The 23,369-nt window shown below is 44.7% G+C and overlaps 1 protein-coding gene across 1 annotated transcript; it reads left to right on the top strand.

Annotated features, from left to right (window-relative positions):
- The first annotated feature begins 22,255 nt into the window (after positions 1–22,255).
- Positions 22,256–23,083, top strand: LOC124805639 (histidine-rich glycoprotein-like). Its single transcript, XM_047266207.1, has one exon. The coding sequence runs from the start codon at positions 22,256–22,258 to the stop codon at positions 23,081–23,083; it is 828 nt and encodes a 275-aa protein (XP_047122163.1).
- Positions 23,084–23,369: the final 286 nt, after the last annotated feature.

The following is a 23,369-nucleotide window of genomic DNA, read 5'->3' as shown; positions in this document are numbered from 1 at the left end:
CACAGAAAGGAACATGTAGAAAACACTGAGAAGAAGAAGGGACAGGATGATAGGATATATACTAGAACGTCAGGAAATAACTTCCGTGTTACAAGAGGGAGCTGTTAAGAACAAAACTACTGGGGACGACAGAGATTGGAATAAACACTCAGGCGAAAAAAAAAAAAACTGCAAAACTGCGCAGCACCAAGGAACTACTCAAATGGAACAGAAATCGGTGGATGTGATATTTGGGTACAGGTTAAGAAAAACTGGATAATTTATTCAGAAGGAAATGCTGGAGCAAGTCAGTAACGCAATGATCCACCTCTAGCCACTATGCAAGCAGTTATGAGTCTTAGCATTGATTGATAGAGTTGTTGAATATCCTCCTGACGGATATCGCGCCAAATTATGTCTAATTGGCGCGAAGGATCGTCAAAATCCCTAGCTGCTTCGATGGCCCTGCCCGTAATGCTCTAAGTGTTTTCAGTTCGGGAGAGATCCGGTGGACTTGTTGGTTTGGCAAGCACGAAGACAAGCAGTAGAAGCTCTCGCCGTGTGCGTGCGGGCGTTTCCTCGCTGAAATGAAAGCCCAGTATGGCTTGCGATAAGGACAACAAAATGTGGCGCAGAATACCGTCGACGTACCACGGTGCTGTAAGTGTACCGTGGATGACAACCGAAAAGACCCCAGAGCATCACTCCCAGTAGCCAGGCATATGGCGGGCGACACTCAAGTTGGTATCCTACCGTCGTCTGGAGCGTCTCCAGACACGTCATCACTGGTTATCATGTCTCATTTCGAAGCAGGATTCGTAACTGAAGACAACTTTATTCCTATCAGTAAGATACCAGGCCGAAAATGTGTCTGGCAGCGATGGAATACCAACCTGAATGTCGCCATGAGTGATAGACTGCGGCGCCTTTTCATTTCATAGCGTGACCCCTTCGCTTTTTGTCCACGGCATGCTTTCAGCAAAGCCGTTGTCATTCGTGGCACTCTTACAGTACAGCGGTACGTCGACGATATTCCACGCACAATTTTGTTGCACTACAAGGCAAGCCGTTCTTGCCAATCCCTAGGTAGTCGGATCTCTCCCTTACTGAGGACTTCGGGAGCTTTATAAACGGGGCCTTCCTATCAGCTCGGAATTTTAACGGTCTAACACACCAAGTGAACACAATATGTCATGATATCCCTCTGGAGGATATGAAACAGGTCTATCAGTCAACACCAAGCCAAATAACCACTTCGTCAGAGCCAGAGGTGGACCAAAGTGTTACTGACATTCTCACTTTGTGAAGCTCTTTCTCTTGAATGAATTATACAGCTTTTCTGAAATTGTATCAATTTGTTTGTCTCTACATGTACATTAAAGCTCTTGATCTCCGTCCCTCTTGGATAGTTCATTTGTTGCGCGTCATTTTTTATCTGAGAGTGTAACTGAGGAAACAGTGAGGAAGAGCTATTCTGAGATGAAGCGTTTGTCACAAGAGAGAAATTAGTAGCTGGCCGCATCAAACAAATCAGGAGACTCTCAAAGTTATTAAAACTATGGCTCTGAATAACACAAAACTCTATCTGACGATGTGTGAAATCTCGAATTAAGATTTTTACATGAGGTTTTCCAAAGCAGCTGCGTCCAAACTCTAAGAAGTTCATTCAGGAAATGACATCCCGCATCTTCAGCTCAAGGACTGGAAATCAAAAGTCATCTAGTGAGACGGTTCAGTGAGATCTAAATCTATATGACACCCCTAAAATTTACACTTCAGTGTTAGGTAGGGCGCTCATCGAAACAGCTTACAAATTGTTTCTTTACCGTTCCATTCTCAAATAGTACGTTGCAAAACCTGACACCTAAAGCATTCCGCGCGAGATCTCGTTTCTCTTATTTGATTCCTGAAATTTCGTAAAAGGAGCTCACGGGAAGGAAACACACATTTGCTTTAATGATTATCTCCCCAACATGTTTGTCATATTCCGGACAATCTCTGCCCCAATTTAGGATAATATTAACAATTTCATGTTGTTTGATGCATATATTTCCACCGGACATCACTTTTGCGGCTTGGTCGTCTCTAACGTTAGACAGTTACAGAGTGATCCTACAGTCTAACGACGATTCCGAACGATGTGTCGTATATGGCTACTCTTTGCATCGTTGAGAGGTGACGTCTGGGTCGAGGAGCTGACTTAAAGGTCCGTGGTCAGACCGCGACTTGATCACGCGACTTCTCCGTTGCCTTTCATGCACTTTACCGCTAGGCAGCCAGGTCCTTCGAACTTTTTTGACGTTCTTCGCCAGCGCTGTCTGCAAAGGACGCAGGCTGCTCACAACGAAACATTCGATAGTGCCGATACAAATAACATAAATGTACGGTACACAGTCACTAAAACGCGAAACTATGCATCGTAGATGCACAAAAATGCAGGAAATTTAAGATTAAACTACAAAACGAAACAGACCGACGCCAAAAAAGCAACTAGCTTCTACGCAGAAGCTCGCAGTATTATGAACAAACAAACGATCTACTCTCTTCCATTCAATGCGTACGGACAATCTCAACTTTATGAACTTGTCAAAACGATAGGCATTACAAAGAAAACATTTGTCACCCTCAGGAGACCGTGTTGATACCTTGTAGTACCGTCTGTACTCTTGATAAAGTCGCCAGTTCGGTGAAGATTAGAGTCCACATGTTTTTTCATATATTCTACTTTCAACTGAAACAACTCATTGAGGAATAGATACCATAGAAATAAGAAATTTACAGATATTTAATTCTACGTTACACTCACTGTTCGAGAAGAACTCGAACGTTTCTATGGAACGAGTATTGGCTGCTTCAGTGAATTAATCGAAGTGCAACAGGGTGCCTTAATATTCATGAAAGCAAGAACGAGTGCCTAGAACCCTGTTGACACAACCGCAATCATTCCGTATGCGGTGTCTCCAGATGAAGATGTAGAAGAAGCGGCAACAATGGCCATCGAAAATGTTGAAATAAACATCCTGATTGACGTCTACGGGAACTTCAATGAATGTGCCCAGCTTGTGGTACTATAATAGCCCCAAAACATCACAGCACCATCTCAGGGTTGATCTATATCAGCAGCACGATGAGCAATAAGTATCTCATTGGGTAATCGGTGCACTCGACACCTTTCATCGATTGAAAGGAGACCTGTCGGACGGCAAAACACATCTCTAGTCAGTTATGTAGAGTTTGTGTTCTTTGGCCCAGTGCAGACAAACCGCTTTATATGCTACCGTCTATCATTTACATGCAGATCCATTCACAATGTTCGTTCTTAAACTGGATGAGATGGACCTACATCCACTGACAATAGAAATTCCTTTCGGATGCGTAAACGACTAGCATTAAAAAAGCGAGACAAAAATCTCCTGAGCCTCTAAGTTATGATATTTCGTGACGGTGTTACATGGCAGAGAGTGATACACGATTCTGTGTAGACATGTTAGACAGTCGGCGTTGATGCACCAACCAATGGCAACGCTTCATCCATTGCGTGGTCACGGCCACATCCAGACACAATTTCCGCTTTTTGCTACTCTATCATGTCTCTATGTCGACCAGTGTTCCTGTGCTGCCTCCATGCAACTAACTGGCACATACAGACCACTTCACTTCCATGGCTTTCGTGAGGGGTGGAAGGTCACATGACTGGCTGGTACTGGTCTCACGACATCTGCTGTGCTGCATAGCGATCAGTGTGAAAGTGTGAAGGGGTGATCAATGTTTTGTCCGGGGAGTTTATTTGTGGAGCTTATTTCCTAAACATACCAAACCCAAAAAATTCAAAAATGGTCAGATAGCTTATTAGATCCAACAAGCAAATATTTTCATCCACGAAACACCGTATACCTTGTGCAGAGGTCGTGAAATCTAGCATTTTGCTCCACCACACAGAATCCCCTTGAACATTCATAGCAGGGGATACCATACCCTCTAGTAGTGATCTGGCTGATGCTGCGAAGTTACAAACGCAGTGAGTAAATATAGAGAATTTGTGTGATTAAGTGATTACAGTTTCAGTAATGGCTGACTTCTGTTTCTTATTGTGTTGTTTCATGTAACATTATTGCGTTTTGTGTTGTGTGAGATATGTTGAGTCAGTCAATTAATCAGTTCCAAAGACAACAAATTTAACAATTATTGAAGCTAAGCGTCAGACTATTCATCATACAAGAGCACTGATTAGTCTTCGCGCACCATATGCAATGACACCAGTGGAAAAACACAAAATGATCAGATGTGGGGTGAAGTATGATCGTACTTTGCCTGAAGTAAAAGATGTGCTTAATAGTAGTCATGTACAAAAGCCAAAGAAATATGAGTTGGTATACTTACTTTCTGCACCAAATCACTTTCTACAAAAGTATGGTAGAGGATAATGATGTACGAGTAGTTAATGAAGATGGAGACTGACGTTTTGAACCAAATGTCAGTAGTACTATGGATAATTAGTTGCCATATGTATGATCGTTATTAACATAATATCAGTTAACAACTCAAGCAACATAATTTGTATGAACTGAACTAAATCCCATTCTACAGATCCAGTAGAGAATTTCATACGACAAATTATACTCTAGATAAGACAAAGTATATTCTAAATTTTTCATTTCTAAACTTATCCTCTAAAGTTACCTGCAATAAACGTCACAAAATACATTATAATTTAGTGTTATTTGTTCATGAAGCATAATCTGTACACTTTTAATATAATTTATGTGACAAAGTTACCAAATCCTAAATCAGGTTCTTAATGACTTGCCATTGCCAGTCTACATTTTAAATCCTCTCTACTTCGACCATCATCAGTTATTTTGCTCCACAAATAGCAAAACTCCTCTACTACTTTAAGTGTCTCATTTCCTAATCTAATTCCCTCAGCATCACCCGACTTAATTTGAATACATTCCATTATCCTCGTTTTGCTTTTGTTGATGTTCATCTTATATCCTCCTTTCAAGACACTGTCCATTCCGTTCAACTGCTCTTTCAAGTCCTTTGTTGTCTCTGACAGAATTACAATGTCATCGGTGAACTTCAACGTTTTTACTTCTTCTCCACGAACTTTAATACCTACTCCGAATTTTTCTTTTGTTTCCTTTACTGCTTGCTCAATATACAGATTGAATAACATCGGGGACATGCTACAACCCTGTCTCACTCCCTTCCCAACCACTGCTTTCCTTTCATGCCCCTCGACACTTGTAACTGCCATCTGGTTTCTGTACAAATTGTAAATAGCCTTTCGCTCCCTGTATTTTACCCCCCGCCACCTTTAGAATTTGAAAGAGAGTATTCCAGTTAACATTGTCAAAAGCTTTCTCTAAGTCTACGAATGCTATAAACGTAGGTTTGCCTTTCCTTAATCTATTTTTTAAGATAAGTCGTAGGGTCAGTGTTCCAAAATTGCTGCGGAACCCAAACGGATCTTCGCCGAGGTCGGCTTCCACCAGTTTTTCCATTCGCCTGTAAATAGTGGTATGCTCCTCGATTACAACACGATTTCTGCGCAGAATTTTAAAAATTTGAATCAATAGGACAAACAGGTGATTTTTTTAGTGTTCCACGACATACAACTTTTCGAGAAAAGCAGCGAACGGAGGACGGGACTGATTTTTTTCTTGTTTGCCTATTTATTTTAATATTTTGAATCTGTTTATCTTGGAACTTACGGAGACAAAGTTTTCAGTCATTTTTCGGTTTCTATATTTATTACAGGAAACAGGAATAAAAAATTGATAATTGGTTACTTGAGAAAGTGGTTATCATGAGTGGTTTTAATAGTCAGGTTAAACTGGCGATAAAAGAGACTGATATGACCGAAAACCTGTTGTTTCAGTGATAACAGTCTCCCTTACCTCTCTTGGTTGATGCGTAAGCTTTAGATTAGTCACCATAACGTGAAAAGACTGAGTAAATGGGAAAAGTGGCACGCCCTTTTCATTTGTCATCATGATAGAGCGAACGGTACCATCACTGCTCCAGCTGCAGGCAGTAAGTATTAACAGTACAAAGCGACTCATTTTCATTCGCTTTATTTTACTCTAGGGAGATTTCAGAATCAGATTATGCATGACAAAAAGCATTTTGACACATCATCCCACCTTACTTTATTATCGATGATCTTGAGTTTCAGGCTACAGAATTGGGGGAGGGGGGGGCTGCCTGGCAACAGGCCGAATTTATGCAACTATACTTCCCATCAAGTTCAATATTTTGCATTGTTAAAGAAGGTTATCGAAGAAATTTGGCCTCTCACACTGATACGCGTCCTGGAGGCCTTGGAAGACCATATGGAGCCTGATCAATACCCTGTTCATGTTACTTTGACAGCAGATCGCCTCGTCCCATGTAAAGACATCCACACAAGGGTGAATGTAATGGTCATTCGACATGGCTGTAATAGGAAACGAACATTTTCTCTTCAGTCATCGGCGAGCATATTGCGTAAGACTGTTTCTTGGATGAGTCGACCAGTGCAGATTTTGTAGCCATTCCAAATACAGCTGGTAATAGTGTGAGGGAATGTGAAATATTTCCGAGCTATTATCTTACACTCTATACAGTTTCAGATATCTAACAACGCTGTCGTTTGTTTCTCATTCAGGCTCTTTTTTCTATCCCATTCACTTAGCAACACAGTCGCCTTCTGATGCGGCTATACGGACAGGTGTTCATGAAAAGTCTGTAGAGGCAATGGTGAAAAGTCTGAGTTAAACTTTCGAATAACTAATCACTGCAAATATATAAGTCAACCAAAAACCGAACTGCAAACAGGTGATGGAATTTAATTCATATAATAAACACTGTAAACTGTGTGGAAGTTCTGTACATTGTACTAGCAACGGAAGAAAAGCAGCAATTCCTTGATATCTTGTAGCTTCAGTAGTGGTAATGTGGATGTAAGTTGGTAAAGGTTTCGTGGATTTATTACCTTTACATTTGCCTTTTTTTGACGCATTTCTGTTTATTGATAACAAATTTACGTGAGACTTTTTTCATAGTCGAACCATAAGGATGGCGTTGTGTGTACGTTTACCTCCAAAGCCGATACAATAATGTGATTGTAAACGTATCATTACAGACAACTAAGTGGAATATTCCAAACAGTTTCTGTTTTCAAAAGTACAATCATCAGACAACTCATAGAAAAACATTAATCACACTAAATGCAGTGTCATCTTCTAACAGGGATAATGAGAAAGAGTCTGACATGTGTCAATCCAAGCCTGGAGAAACTGAAGTTATAACCTGTCACAGTGTTATTAATGCGCCCCAATTAATGATTGAAGTAGTGGCAGTTTATAACTGAGGTGTCATCGGTATTTTGTTGACAAATATGGAACTGCCTTCCCATTCTTCTCTTTATAGAGACCATATGGATTGTGGATGTACACTAATTCCTGTACTGTCCTAAGCCCTTTCATGACGGAATTAATTGGCTCTGAATTCGATAAAACATAAGATTGACGTCAGTAAATACAGGCACTTTAAGATTAGACAAACAAAAGAGCAAAGTAAATTATATCTTTGTTGTTCCTCTGTGATATTCTTTAATACATTGTCGCTATACCGGTGACAGTTTTAATTGGCTCCTTCACTGATATTATTGGAAACAAAGCATTGTTTTACGTAATGTTTCCTTTTCATAATTGTCTATCGTTTCCTATGGTATACAAGCATTCACCGCGTCTTGCACAAATATGTGCACATTTTCTGTCTGTGTGTATGAAAATACATCATCTCTGTAGCGTGTCCGTGAAACCGCCCATGCTCTAAGTCAAAACAGAATCTACAATGCAGGTGCTTTTTTTTTTTGGATCATCAGTCTTCTGACTGGTTTGATGTGGCCCAAATTCCTCTCCTGCTCCAATCTCTTCGTCTCAGAACACCAATTCCCACCTACGTTCTCAATTATTTACTGGATGTATTCCTATCTCTGTCTTCCTCTACAGTTTTTGCCCTCTACAGCTCCATCTACTACCGTGGATGTCATTCCCTCATCCCTTAACAGATGTTCTATCATCCTGTCCTTTCTCCTTCTCAGTGTTTTCCTCAAATTCCTTTCGTCTCCGATTCTGCGCAGAACCTCCTCATTCCTTACCTTATAAGACCACCTAATTTTCAACATTCGTCGGCAATACCACATCTCAGATGCCTCAATTCTATTCTGTTCCGATGTTACCACAGTATATCTTTCATTACCATGCAATGCTTTATTCCAGACATACGTCCTCAGAAATTTCTTCCTCAAGTTCAGGCCTGTGTTTGATATTAGTAGACTTCTCTTGACCAGTAATGCCTTTTTGCCATTACTAGCCTTGCTCCGTCCGTCATTGGTTATGTAACTGCCTAGGTAACAGAATTCCTTCATCCACTTCGTGACCATCACTCCAGGTGTTAAGTTTCTCGCTGTTCTGATTTCTGCTACTTCTCATTACTTTTGTCTTCCTTCTATTTACTGTCTATCCATATTCTGTACTCATTAGATTGTTCATTCCACTCCTGAACCTTTGTTTATTTCCATCATTGCTTCTTCTGTGTACTGATTGAACAGTAGGGGCGAATGGCTACGTACCTATCTTACCGGCTTTTTAATCCGAGCACTTCGACCTTGGACGTCCACTCTTGTTATTCCCTCTTCGCTCTTGCACATGTTTTATATTGCCCGTCTCTCCCTATAGGTTAAACATATTTCTCTCAGAATTTCGAACATCCTGCACCGCTTTACATTGTCGAACGCTTTTTTCAGCTCAAAAAAAAAAATCCTATGAACGTGTCTCGATTTTTCTTAGGCTTGCTTGCATCATCAATCGCAACGCCAGATTTGCCTCTTTGTTGGCTTTACGTTACCTAAAGCGAAAGTGATCCTCATGTAACATATCCTCAATTTTGTTTTCTGTTCTTCTGTATATTATTCTTGTCAGCAACTTGGATGCAAGAGCTGTTAAACTGATTGAGCGATAATTGTCGCACTTGTCAGCTTTTTCAGTCTTCGGAATTATTTGTATGATACTTTTCGCCAGACTCATACAGTCTACACATGAACATGAACAGTCGTTTTGTTGTCACTTCTCTCAATGGTTTTAGAAATTTTGATATAATGTTATCTATCACTTGTTTGATCATAAGTCCGCCAAAGCTCCTTTAAATTCTGATTCAAATACTGGATCTGCTATCTCCTCTCAATCGACTCCTGTTTCGTCTTCTACCTCGTCAGACCAATCTCCCCGCTTATAGAGGCTTTCGATGTATTCTTTCCACCTATCCTCCCCGTCCTCTGCATTTAGTAGTTGATTTCCGGTTGTTACTCTTAATGTTACCACCCTTTCTTTTAATATCACCGAAGGTAGTTTTGACTTTCCTATGTAGTGAGCCTGTCCTTCTGACAATCATTTCTTTTTCGATTACTTCACATTTTTGAAGGAGCTATTTCGTCTTAGCTTCCCTGCACTTCTTATTTATTTCATTCCTCGTCGACTTGTATTTCTCTATGCCTGAGTTTCCCGGAACATTTTTGTACTCCTTCCTTTCATCGATCAATTGAAGTATTTCTTCTGTTACCCACGGTTTCTTCGCAGCTACCTTCTTGATACATATATTTTCCTTAGCAACCTCTGTGATGGCCCTATTTAGAGATGTTCAATCCTCTTTAACTCTACTGCCTACTGAGCTACTCCGTGTTGTTCAAGCTATAGCCTTAGCGAACTTCAAGCATATCTCGTCATTCCTTGGTACTTCCGAGTCCCTCCTCTTTGCGTATTGATTCTTCCTGACCAATGTCTTGATCTTCAGCCTAAGCTTCATCACTATTACATTGTGCTCCAGAGTACGCCTTACGATCGAAAATCTGTTTCTGGAATCTGGTCATGATGTAACCTAATAGAAATCTTCCCGTATCACCCGGCCTTTTCCAATCATTCCTCCTCCTCTTGCGAATCTTCAACAGAGTATTCGAATTTACTAGCTGAAATTTCTTACAGAGCTAAATTATTCCTTCTTCTCTCTCATACCTCGTCTCAACCCCATATTCTCCCGGAATATTTTCTTCTACTTCTTCCCCTACAACTGCAATCTAGTCCTCCATGAAAATTAAATTTTCATCTCCCTTTGCGTATTGTATTACGCATTCAGTATCAAAAATGGTTCAAATAGCTCTGAGCACTATGGGACTTAATATCTGAGGTCATCAGTCCCCTAGAACTTAGAACTAATTAAACCTAACTAACCTAAGGACATCACACACATCCATGCCCGAGGCAGGATTCGAATGTGAGACCATAGCGGTGGCGCGGTTCCAGACTGTAGCGCCTAGAACCGCTGGGCCACCTTTCAATATCCTCATATGCTATTCTGACCCTATAACTTCAGCTTGCGACGTCGTTGTCAGTGTTGGTTTGCTATTGATTCTAATAAGAATAGCCCTATCACCTGAACTGGTCACAGTAACACATTCTTTGTCCTACCTTCGTACTCGTAACAAATCCTACTACCGTTAAACCATTTTCTGCTGTTGTTCATATTAATCTGTATTCATCTGACCAGAAATAGTTTTCTTCTTTCCATTTCACCTCAATGACGCCTACTATATCTAGACTACGCCTTTGCATTTCCATTTTCAGGTTTTCTGGGTTCCCTACCCCGACTCGTAGCACAGTATTCTGTGGTTGATTATTCAATCTTTTTCGCATGGTCACCTCCGCACTGGAGTCCGCACCCGGAGATCCGAAATGGGGACTGTCTCGAAATGGAGAGTTCATCATCACACTTTTTGAATTACAGGCCGCATGTCTTGTGGACAGACGTTACGTGTCTTTAATGCAGTGGTTTCCGGTGCCTTCTACATCCCCATGTCGTTGATTGTTTCTGACTGTTCCGCCTTTAGGGGCTGTTCCCAGTCCTAGGACAAGAGAGTGCTCTGAACCTCTACCTGCTCTTCCACCCTCTTGGACAAGGACACTGGCAGAATGATGGTGACTTCTTACGGCAGAAGTCTTCGGCCGCCAATGCTGACTATTATTCGAAATTTAAGCAGTGACGGGATTCGAACCCGAGACCTAGGACTTTTGTATTACTAATCAAATACATTCCCTTTTTTAGTCCTTTTTTTTCCTTTTTCTGATACTGCAAATAGCATAAATGTAACAATTGTCTTCCACTATAGGCTTTGTCCCATATCACCCCATACTACCATCAAAAACCTATCTAACCTAGAAAAGAAAAACAAAGCTAGTGCCTCCGCCACTTTCACTCTAAAATATAACTAGGACGGTTGTTTGGCACCATTTCAGGCTCCAATGACGAACAAAAATTAAATGCGCCTTCTTGCGAGGGCGTCCACAGCAGCCAGACAGCTGGATGTCCGGGTCTTCTTCTCATGCAGCTCGGTGAAACACCCTATAATTGCGGTTGATGTCTCTTAACAGCCATCATGTGGTATTTCTTAATCTCTTCTCACCCCCGGTACACCCCAATGGTCTGGAGGGCGCGTCAACAACGACCCGAAGTAATTCGCAAAGAGCGAACCATACGATGCCTTGCGCTGTAAAACTGTGTAGTTGCTTGTTAAACAGTACCAAAAATCTAACAACTCTACGACGCTCTCAATAAAAAAGTATGGCAATGTCATACCCTTAACCTACATCGTGGCGTTATGATGAGTAGCAGGATAGTAAGCGACATCTGGATGGATCAGTTCGGTGCTCTCTACGTACTGATGCGTCCGTCGCAACAACAATGCCAACATGCGCCGTGGGAGGAGCCAGGACACGGCAGCCGTTACCACAAACGGAAAGGTGTATGATGGTGTCGACAGCGGCGCATCTGGGGCAGGAGAGAATCTTCTGCAACATGTATAATGTGTAAACGTTGTCGGGTGGGGAATTTTTCAGTCGTTATCACATACCATAGCGCCCTCACCGCGGTGGGCCGGTGAGTGTATGTTACGCCAAATCCGCCCCCAGCCAACCGCCGGATGTCGGCGTTCAGTCACATTAGCAGGCACTGTCAGTTTAAAGTAGCGGTAGAAGTCCTTGGTTCTAGGATCCAACATGGTCGGCAAGACATCCAACAGATAACTCATGGCGACCAGACACGGCAGCCGTTATCGCAGTGCTGGCGCGATGTGGCCAACAGGAATCGGTGGCCGGAGGGATTGAGTTGCCACCTTCTCATCAGTGCCATGTCTGTAGTAAATAAGCGATGTATCGTGCGCAGAAAGGAAGCGCTCGCCCGGTTGTGCACGTTTACCTTTCCAATGCCGCCTGCATGTGTGGGCAACGTGAGTGTCCCGTAACGGTTCCTGAACATCCTACCGTCGCTGACGAAATGGCCAAAGGCAGCCTCTGGAACTTGGCGGCTACCGTTCCGGCCATTGGGAGAACGTGTATGTAATGATTAAGTTTCGGAGCGAGGCCGATGTCGACAAAATGTACCCGTATGGTCAAGTCAAGTGTTCCAAAAGTGTGGAGACGAACTTGCGTGCTGATCGCGTTAAGTGGTCTGCGATACGTATTTGCTGCTGTACGCTTCACGTTTCCACGGAAGGTCACTCCCATACATGTAATCGTCGGGACCTTGGTAATGGGCACTGGCGCACTCATATCCAGTCCTCTGCCCACATCCATGGAATGCGACTTCCGCAGGCTGACACGGCTGCCTGCCACCTCACCGTATGGCCGAAGCCACATGATCGCCTTACATATATCTACTGCCACCCTTGCCAGGAAAACTTCATCGTCCGTAGGCACAACATTTAATATGTCATAGACCGTGAAGTGTAGACTCGCGGGCGACGGCAAGAGAAATGTTGACAGAGGGCCTCCTTGTAATCTGAATTCACCAATGTCAACGGCCAGAAGTTGTGCGGTCTGCACCCCCCGCTCCCCCCCCCCCCCCCACCCCCCACCACCCGTTTTGTTTCGGCACAGGGATGATCATGGCTTCCAATACTGCTGCCAAACTTACCCCATCGGGTCCGAAAGGTGCTACAAAATTCATGCGGAAGACCATGAGGTTCAGGGGATTTGTTTCTAGCACCCTGCGACAGGAACATGTGCATTTCTTCCCACGTGACGGCCACCAAGAATGGAGCATCACCTTGTGCCCTACCCGAAGGTGGCAGGTCGTGCAGGATGTCCTCAACGTCATTGCCAGGTTGTTGACCTGCAAGATCAAGAGTGTGGTAATAATCTGTGAGGACACTGAGGACACGGGAGGTAGCGTTACGTGTCTCTGCGCCTTGCCCGTCCGCCGAAATAACTGCCGTGATGTGTAGCCTCTTATGATGTCTCCATTCTCTGACTATGTGATAAAGAGAAGCACGTCCCTCTGGGATGGAATCTTGCAGTCTCACTCGAACCCGCGTGCCGTCCTATCTGTCGGCCGTGATCTGCGGAAGCCGTGCCTGTGTTCGGTGGACGGGCGTTAGGCGCTCAGGCGAGGGTTGTTGCGACGCTAGTTCTCGCAAGACTGTGCAGTAAAACTCAGAGGTCGATCGGAGCCAATGCCTCCTGTCTCGCCCATACGCCATGAGAGTACGGCGAAGAGGTGGTGGCACCACCGTGTCGGGGAATTTGTGCCAGGAATCAGTGATGGCTACACGGCAAGCCTCTTCCCAGAGAATGTTCACGTTAAGAGTCCAGTGTCCTCTATTACGGCTCGCAGGTGAAGGCCTGGTGGTCGGTGAATGCAGTGGGCCACAGTTCCGCGCTGACAGTCGCTGCCCGAAGACCGTGGAAGACATAAATCCTGTCCAACCCTCAGGCCGAGAGGATGGTGAAGTGTGTATATCCGCGTCGGTCACCCTGGATTAGTAGCCATGTATCATGTAAAGCGAGGTTCCTGACCATAGCATGAAAGGTAGGACATGGGACGTGGTGAAGGATCTGATCCTCGGAGCGTAAGACGCTGTTAAAGGCCGTGCACATCACGAAGTGCTCTATGGCGTCTTGAAACAGTGGAGCTACCTCAGTAAAGTAATAGAGCGTTCGCTCTCGACGTTTCGCAGCACCAGATGGGACATACAGATTCACAAGGCGGACTGCGCCGATGGTGATCGCAATGCCTCTCGCTGGTGGCAAATACTGAGTATCCGCTGGTTGTATGCCATCGTGTAGTAGTATTACCGTACCACCACCACCGTCCGAAGTTGGGTTCACGTAAGACCATAAACATCCAGGCGCAGATCAGGTCGTACCTTGTGAAGAAACATGATATCAATGTCCGCCGTCTCAATCATGTCCTTCAACAGCTGGTTTTTGATCGTGGAACTAATGCCATTGACACTGACTGTACCTATCCAATACACTTGGGTCATTTGATAGTACGATGACGTGTCCTGCAGTCGCTTAAGCCAGCAAGCGCAACTTCGTCCGTCTGACGGTCCCTGTCACCCGCACCATATATATTACTGAACGGCAGACACAAGATGTCCGTCCGACGATCTCCCGGCCGCGGGCATCAGGTTGTCGCTCGAGTCTGACATCATGCTTTCCATCTCCATCTCGGACGCTCAATCACCAAGCTGGAGGTGTGGTACGTTAGGCGACGAGTGACGTTCATCTGGTGTCTTAGCCGCAAAATCGCCATGGGCCTCGTCAGTGCGTTGAACATCATCAAATTGGCTTTATTTTTGCGGAGATGTTGCCTGCAGTGAACCAGGAACCGATGGAGTGAGACCCACAGCCCGTGCCGCAGATGGATTTTTCTCATTCTCCTGCAACGTGTCGCCATCTCGCGAAGCATTTCCTGTTGACAGTCTCCTCTACTTTCGTCGTGTGGGCGACTTCTGCTTGCGCGGACGCGTGTCCGTGTCCTGTGGATCACGAAAAACTGTTGGCACCTCCCGCATCTCCATGTCCGAGCTCGAATCGATATTCTGCTGCCATCCTGCCTCACATGGCTGGAGTGCAGACGTGGTCGCTGCTGTCGAGCACGGCGACGGTTGCAATGGAGGCTGCGTCGTCATGGGCTCGGAGATCGGGCCTGCTGGGTTCGGTAACTGGAACGGAACTACGTCCGCTTCCGTCATTTTCCTTGCTGTCTCAACGTACGTAATAGGCAACGTTATTTGTTGCGATGTTGGCATCGTGTCTGCACGTGGTATCTGGACGAGGCGTCTCTGCAGGCATTCAGAGCGTACATGCCCTTCCTGACAGGACCCCGAACAAGTCCGTGGTTGACCGTCATAATTGACGATCGCTCGACAGTGACCAATGGTCACGTACGACGGGATGTGTTTGTGCAGTTCGATTCGCACCTGACGCACTCTGTCCAGAACAGGATACGTCTCGAACGTATGCCACTTTTCTTCCACATGACTTACTAATTCCCTGTATGCCACTCTTCTTCCACATGACTTAGTACTTCCCCGTATGGCCGCAGCGCGTTCACGACAAGCGTGGCCGAAACTTCAAACCGTAGCTCGAAGATTAGTATGCCTCGAAAGCCGAGTCGTGCGTGGTCAAGGTTTACTACACCCGAGTTGCCGTCCGAGTGGTGGGAACGATATCGATCGGTGGAACTGCAAATAAGCCGTTCGGACGCTGCTTCATCGGCAAATTTCGGGTACATTATGCTCGAGACGATCCAAAGATATATGCCGAGAAGATCCTGTGAATAGAAGTGCATTACTTCACGCAGGAAACGCTCTACTTCGTATGCCTTAGGTCGAGGGTACTGCACATGGAACGTTAATTTAATCGCGGCCGTTCTGTAAGAAAGCGCCATCGTTGTTAGAGGTGATCTGTTTACACTGCAACACCACTACCCGCGCTAGTAAGCAACGTCCTGCTTGCGGAGCGCCGCAAGGAGCCCCGCGCACGTCCGCTTCGCAACACGGCTGTGAGCCGACTGTGAATCTTCCCGTATCACCCGGCCTTTTCCAATCATTCCTCCTCCTCTTGTGATTATTCAACATAGTATTCGCTATTACTAGCTGAAATTTCTTACAGAGCTAAATTATTTCTTCGTCTCTCTCATTCATCGTCAAAAACCCCTATTCTCCTGAAACCTTTTCTTCAACTCCTTCCCCTACAACTGTATTCTAGTCCACCATGACTAACAGATTTTCATCCCCCTTTGCGTATATTATTACCGATTCAATGTCCTCATATGCTTTTCTGTCTCTTCATCTTTCCGACGTCTACATGTATACACGAATTACCGTTGTCCGAGTTGGTTTGCTGACGATTCTAATAAGAATAACTCTATGACTTAACTGCTCACAGTAACACACTCTCAGCCCTACCTTCCTATTCGTAACAAATCCTACTCGCGTTATAACATTTTCTGCTGCTGTTGATATTACCCTGTATTCATCTGACCACTAATCGTTGTGTTCTTTCAATTCCACTTCACTGACCCCTACTATATCTAGACTAAGCCTTTGCATTTACATTTTCAGATTTTCTAGTTTCTCTACCCCGACTCGTAGCACGGTATTCTGTCGTTGATTAATCAATCTTTCTCGCATGGTCACCTCCCCATTGCAGTCCCCTCCCGGAGATCCGAGTTGGGGACTGTCCCGAAATAAAGAGATCATCATGACACTTCTTCAATTACAGGCCGCATGTATTGTGGATAGACGTTACGTGTCTTTAATGCAGTGGTTTTCAGTGCCTTCTACATCCCCCTTTTCTTTGATTGTTTCTGATTGTTCCGCCTTTAGGGGCAGTTTCCCAGTCCTAGGAGTAATGGTGACTTCTTACACCGGAAGTCTTCGGCCGCCAATGTTCATTGTTATTCAAAATTTAAGCAGTGGCGGGATTCGAACGGGAGACCGAGGACTTGTATTACTATTCAAAGACGCTATCCTTTTTTTTGTGCTTTGTTCGTTGTTGATCGTTGTGTTTGGTAGTTGCGGCGTCACATAACATCCGTTCAAGTTCGTTTGTTGATACTTCCACTCAGTTTTTTTTATTACAGCGGCTAACCAGCTCTCTGACCGAACACGCTGAGCTACCGTGCCGACAACCCTTAGACCACGGGCGTACTTGCAGATGAAGCTATGTATCTAGAGGACCTCGGTACATGTGCACCATCATGCCTTATACAGAGATCTATAAGTCTCCGTGTCCTCCTTCGCATCTTCCACGCTGTCTCAAGGAATTATACTTTGAAATGATTACACAGCAGCTTGGGAAATTCTTCATTTGCCTTGTACCGACTTTGAGCCACGTCGGACTTAATTATTCCAGGCGATGAGCTGTCTAGCGTGGTAATTTCTGGGATTCGTGGTGTCCATTGGAATGGGCCTGTATACGTTGCTCAGCCACATCCGATCCGTCAGCCTCGAGATAGTTCAAGAAAACTACATTCCTGCCTAGCAATGTGTGATGTAAGGTATGTCCTAGGGTAACTACAGCGCATGATTTCGTCGTCGTTGAGCTGAGATATTATGCACGTTAGCAACATGTCTTCATGGCTTAAATGCAGCGACACCAGTAGAACATCTACTCGTACTTTATTTCCCAAGTGCACGAAGAGAGATAAGCGGCACCTGTTTCTGATATATTGTGTAAATACAAGTTCGACGATGAACGAGTGGATCTCCAGTCCTCTAGCTGAGGTTCCAATAAGGCTTGCATAATATCTACGTAACTTAACGTAGAGTCTATCAATTTAACAACTGCTTAATTTTTTAATTGTAAGTTGATCGGAAGTGCTTATGTTGCTGAACCACAGCCGATCCACCAACCTGGAGAGTGTTTGAGGAATTTACATCCCTAAATACAAGTACGTGATGTAAGCTAAGTCCTGCTATGCCGTAACCTCGAGCTATTAACCCCGTCCGCAACGTGTCCCCGTGGCTTCAAAGAATGGATATCAGTAGACAGCTACATAGTAATCAGTTTTACGAAGAGGGGTGAGCAATTTTGTTGACACATTGTCGAAATACAAGTTCAACGATGAACAAATAATTCCATTATCTTAAAGCTTTGATCTCAGTCACCTATGCAAGATGTCTACATGGCTTAAAAGCTGGGGTAGCAACGAAATGGGTGTTTAATTCTCCTTGTGTAGGAAGAGGGGTAAGTGGTTTCTGACAGAGAGCCCAAGTACAAATCGTTTTATTTGTCTCTGAAGTCTTCCGCGGTGGAATGTCTGAATAAAATCTTCTGAGTTTTCAAACCACTTCAGTTCGAATAAAATTCTCGAGCTTTCGATGGCCACTCCACCATCATCGTCAGGATTAAAGGCACTGACGACGCTGGCGGAGATGGCCATCGAAAGATCTAGAATTTTATTCGAACTGACGTGGTTTGAAAACCAAGAAAATGTTATTCAAATATTTCTACGTCAATCCTTGTAATAGATGGTTGCAAGGACTAGGGCTGTTCGATACGAAATCGAAGTTAAAACACCTGAAGCAATATTTTTTGCATTTAATTTATTTACGTAACCACAAGATGTTGTAACGGAGCATCGAAACCGGTTGCGTAAATAAATTAAATGAGGATATGATGGGTTGAGGTGCTTTAATTTTCATAGTTTGTAAGAAATGATTCGCACTGGCTGTAGAATAGCTTTAATTAAAGGTCCCAACTTGTGTAGCGTCCACTGAAGACGCATACCCATCTGTACAAACAACCACAATAAATTCTTTTGCAAATACTGCTTAACAAAGGTGTAAAGCACAAAGGGACTGAAAAGTAGTATAGCAGAGCTTTGGTTGAAATAGCCTCACAAACATTCTTTTTAACAAGTCGTCACTGCCTTAGAGGCACTCTCCCTCATTCACATCAAGTTTTAAACACCGAGATTAGAAGTCCATATTTGAAATGAAGGGGTTAGCAGAACCTATAAACACAAAATCTGGATAAAAACTAAACAGGCTAAACGAAGCTGTTTACTATTAATGCGCCGAGACGATATCAAAGTATTAATCCAGTACACGAGAAGAGTCTTATCGTGCCACAAGCAGGAAGCTAGTTGAGTGGCTGCAGGCGAGGCAGTACTGACGGCTAGGTGTTGGGAATGTGTTTGCGGATGGACTCATAGGGGCGGGGAGGATGTGAAGTGTAGAGGGAAGCTGTACGTGTGCTAAACTACTTAAAAAATATGTAAAAAGCTTTATCCCGTTTATAAAAATACTGAAAGTGGAAAACTAAAATGCAACATATTAATAAAACCAGAGTGATGGTATAAATTCCCTCTTTCACAAATAAAATTTATAAAAATACGGAAAGTAGATCGTAAAACGTGAAATATTAATACAGCGCGAGTGGTAGTACAAATTCCCTTTTCCACAGCAACAACAACGTATCAGTGGACAAACACATAAGGCTAATCTGGGAAGCTGAAGACTTGTAATAGCAAAATAGTGGGCTATTGGGGTAATGCCAGCCTATTTAGCAGGCAAAATTTGCTAAAAGATCCTTGTGTCTCAGATCTGTCAACGTCTCCAAGGCAGAGCCCGAGAAACTTTTACGAGCAAAGTAAATCTTGGCTATTTCTAAACTATCAAGGGTATTGTCTTTACTTTCGAAGAGTAGTACTTGCATATTCTTTCGGATGCCGGTGATACGGTGAGTTTCCCGCAAATGCAAGCTCAGTGCTGACTTTGAGCTGAAATATCTAAAGGGGGTTCCGAAGTTCCTTACCGTCTCACGTATTATTTAGTGATACAGTATATCCCCGATGATTTAAATTCATTCCGTGTTGCAGTCTCCCTGTGTTCGTATTTTTGGTCATTATTCTTCGGGATGTAAAAAGCAGGAGCTATATCTTTCGCAGTCAAACAGTTGCCATTTCTGTTGGAAATATTACTATAGAACGGTATACTATGGAATTTATTGTCAGTAAGTGATCTGTTACTCACTGCGTTAAGGAAAATCAAAGCTCCTGAAGTCAGTGGGGTATGGACAGCATTAAGCTTCGCATTCAACTTCTTTAATATATTTCTGTTAATTTTACCAACAAAATCAGCGTCATACCAATTTTAATACGCTACGAACTATATTATTTTTAATTCCCGATCATGAGCTTCACGGGATAAACGGGCACTATGCAATCTGCGGAGCAGAGCCCAGAATGCTGCCGTTTCGATCTCCAATGGGTGGTTCGATATTTTGTGCGTAACGAAGTAAGAAGTGATAGGTTTGATAAAAATATTATAACAAATCAAACCACCAACAGTTCTGGGAGATCCAAAAAGAGGAGTGTTACGTTATTTCTGGGTACCATAGTGAACTGGATTCTTCCACGCAGTTTGTTCAACTGAGTAGAAAAGTGTCACAGTCTTGAAATGAATCCTTGTATAGCAAAATGATGTCATCTATGTACCTATCCCAAAAAAACTACCGTAGTAGAAAAAGTAATAGAGTTCTGTATCACAGTGGGCTCGAAAAGGTTCTAAAAATGTAGGCAAGCCAGTGAGACAGAGTTGAAGCCCTTGCCAAAACATGTGGCTCCAGGTACGTGCTACCCCAAATTTAGTTTGCAGTTCATGAAGTAACAAAATTTCGACAAGGAACAAAAGAGTACCTTGTCTTCGAGATGAGGTATCGATGACGTTTGCAGGAAGTCTACATGGCTTCAGAACAGCAATAACAAGGAAAGAAATATTCATTTTTTTAATAAATGCAGCCCATGAATGTACATAAGAATTGGGTTGATGCCATTTTCCTTCACTTCCGGAAGGCGTTCAATACAGTCCGCACTGTCGCCTGATAAACAAAGTAAGAGCCTACGGAATATCAGACCAGCTGTGTGGCTGGATTGAAGAGTTTTTAGCCAACAAAACACAGCATGTTGTTCTCAATGGAGAGACGTCTACAGACGTTTAAGTAACCTCTGCCGTGCCACAGAGGAGTGTTATGGGACCACTGCTTTTCATAATGTATATAAATGACCTAGTAGATAGTGTCGGAATTTCCATGCGGCTTTTCGCGGATGATGCTGTAGTACACAGAGAAGTTGCAGCATTAGATAACTGCAGCGAAATGCACGAAGATCTGCAGCGGATAGGCACTTGGTGCAGGGATTGGCTACTGACCCTTAACATAGACAAATGTAATGTATTTCGAATACATAGAAAGAAGGATCCTTTATTGTATGATTATATGCTAGCGGAACAAACACTGGTAGCAGTTACTTCTGTAAAATATCTGGGAGTATGCGTACGGAACGATATGAAGTGGAATAATCATATAAAATTAATTGTTGGTAAGGTGGGTGCCAGGTTGAGATTCATTGGGAGAGTCCTTAGAAAATGTAGTCCATCAACAGAGGAGGTGGCTTACAAAACGCTCGTTCGACCTATACTTGTGTATTTCTCATGAGTGTGAGATCCGTACCAGGTCGGGTTGACAGAGGAGATACAGAAGATCCAAATAAGAGCGACGCGTTTCGTCACAGGGTTATTTGGTAAGCGTGATACCGTTACGGAGATGTTTAGCAAACTCAAGTGGCAGACTCTGCAAGAGAGGCGCTCTGCATCGCGGTGTAGCTTGCTGTCCAGGTTTCGAGAGGGTGCGTTTCTGGATGAGGTATCGAATATATTGCTTCCCCCAACTTATACCTTCCAAGGAGATCACGAATGTAAAATTAGAGAGATTCGAGGGCGCACGGAGGCTTTCCGGCGGTCGTTCTTCCCGCGAACCATACGCCACTGGAACAGGAAGGGGAGGTAATAACAGTGGCACGTAAAGTGCCCTCCGCCACACACCGTTGAGTCGCTTGCAGAGTATGAATGTAGATGTAGATGTAGATGTGAGTTACCATGAAGGCACAGTGTATATTACTACTTATTTGCCTAATCGTACAGTCAAGGAGGGTCATGTGGGACCCCCTCTAGAACTGCAAGTTCGACGTAGAACAAGTGATTCTTCTACGACTCCTCAACAGGTCCAGAGCGGACGGGTGTTCTGCAAATGGCGGTGTGGACAGGCGGCCCAGCGTCCGCCTCTCGAAAGCGTGACGGCCGTCCAGCTCCGGCGACACAGGCGCACGCTCGACTTGGCAGGTATGCCAGCCCGCGCGGTGCCACTCGGCACTTCCGTCCGATTTAGAAAGGGAGAAAATCCTCCCGCGCGGGCTTGGAAACTACGAGAAAGAGGGCTCGTCTCTTTCCCACCTCCGCTGACGGCGTCGCGGCCGGCACAAAAAAAGGGTGGTAGCCGCAACTGGTAACGCTCAGGCAAGCCCCGCGAGCAAAGCCGCCGGCCGGTATAAATACGGGCACCGCCTCCAGGGAAAGGTAGTCACTGCCTGCACACCGTTGTCCAGCATGGCTCTTCCGTGGCGGCTCGGCGCCGCGCTGGCGCTCCTCTGCGTCGCCGCCTTCCTCGCCTCCTGCGACGCCCGGGACCTGAGGGCGGCAGCCAAGGAAGAGGAGACAGACCTGGCTGTGGCGGCTTCCGACCTGGAAGCGGCCGCGAGCCACCACGGCCACCACCACGAGAAGGGCGGCGGCCACAAGCACCACTCGGAGCACCACTCGTCGCACGGCGGCAAGGGCGACAAGGGCTACAAGAGTCACCACCACCACGACAAGGGCGACCACGGCAAGTACGGCAAGGAGCACCACGGCGGCCACTACGAGGAGCACGGCGGACATAAGAAGAGCCACCACGACGAGGCCGGCCACTACGGCGAGCACCACAAGGGCGAGAAGGGCCACAAGGGCGCCAAGTTCGGCGAGAAGGGCGGCCACAAGAAGGGCCACAAGACTCACGGCTACCACAACAAGTTCCACAAGGACGAGTACCACAAGGAGCACAAGTTCTACGACGACTACCACAAGGGCGGCCACCACAGCAAGCACGGTGACTTCCACGATCACCACGAGAAGAAGCACGGCGGACACAAGAAAGGCGGACACCACCACTCCGGTTACCATGACGACCACTACGGCAAGAAGGGCCACCACGACAAGGGCCACTACCATGACGACCACAAGGGCTTTAAGGGCCATCACGGCCACGAGTCGCACCACGGCCACCACGAAGACTACGGCAAGAAGGGCGGTCACTCTGGCGGAAAGCACTACGGATTCAGCAGCGGACACGGAGGCGGCGGTGGTGGTGGCGGCGGCGGCGGCCACGGACATCACTGAAGCGCACCAGACGCCTATAGCTCTGGAGCTCATTAGTCATCCAAACTACGTCCGTTATTTGTTTTTGTTATACATCCCATTTCGCGTTCGAATTTGTTGTTATTGAATTTATCTTCTGTTGTATTAAAACGTTTCTGAAATCCCCTTATTAAACGTCTTTATGCTATTGCCGATATTGCCCATTTCCATCCGTCCCGAAAATCCCTTGACTCCAGTGACGCAACAGCGTCATCAGCATTTAATGAAATGATTAAATATAAATCCCTGCATTAAGAGAATCAATTAG

The sequence above is a fragment of the Schistocerca piceifrons genome, chromosome 7, assembly GCF_021461385.2.
Source record: "Schistocerca piceifrons isolate TAMUIC-IGC-003096 chromosome 7, iqSchPice1.1, whole genome shotgun sequence".
NCBI lineage: Eukaryota > Metazoa > Arthropoda > Insecta > Orthoptera > Acrididae > Schistocerca > Schistocerca piceifrons.
Note: the sequence above shows the minus strand (reverse complement) of the source record. Positions and strands in the feature narration are given on the sequence as shown.

Excerpts from the sequence above, each read along its gene's own strand:
- LOC124805639 (XM_047266207.1), top strand. The coding sequence starts at position 22,256 with ATGGCTCTTCCGTGGCGGCTCGGCGCCGCGCTGGCGCTCCTCTGCGTC.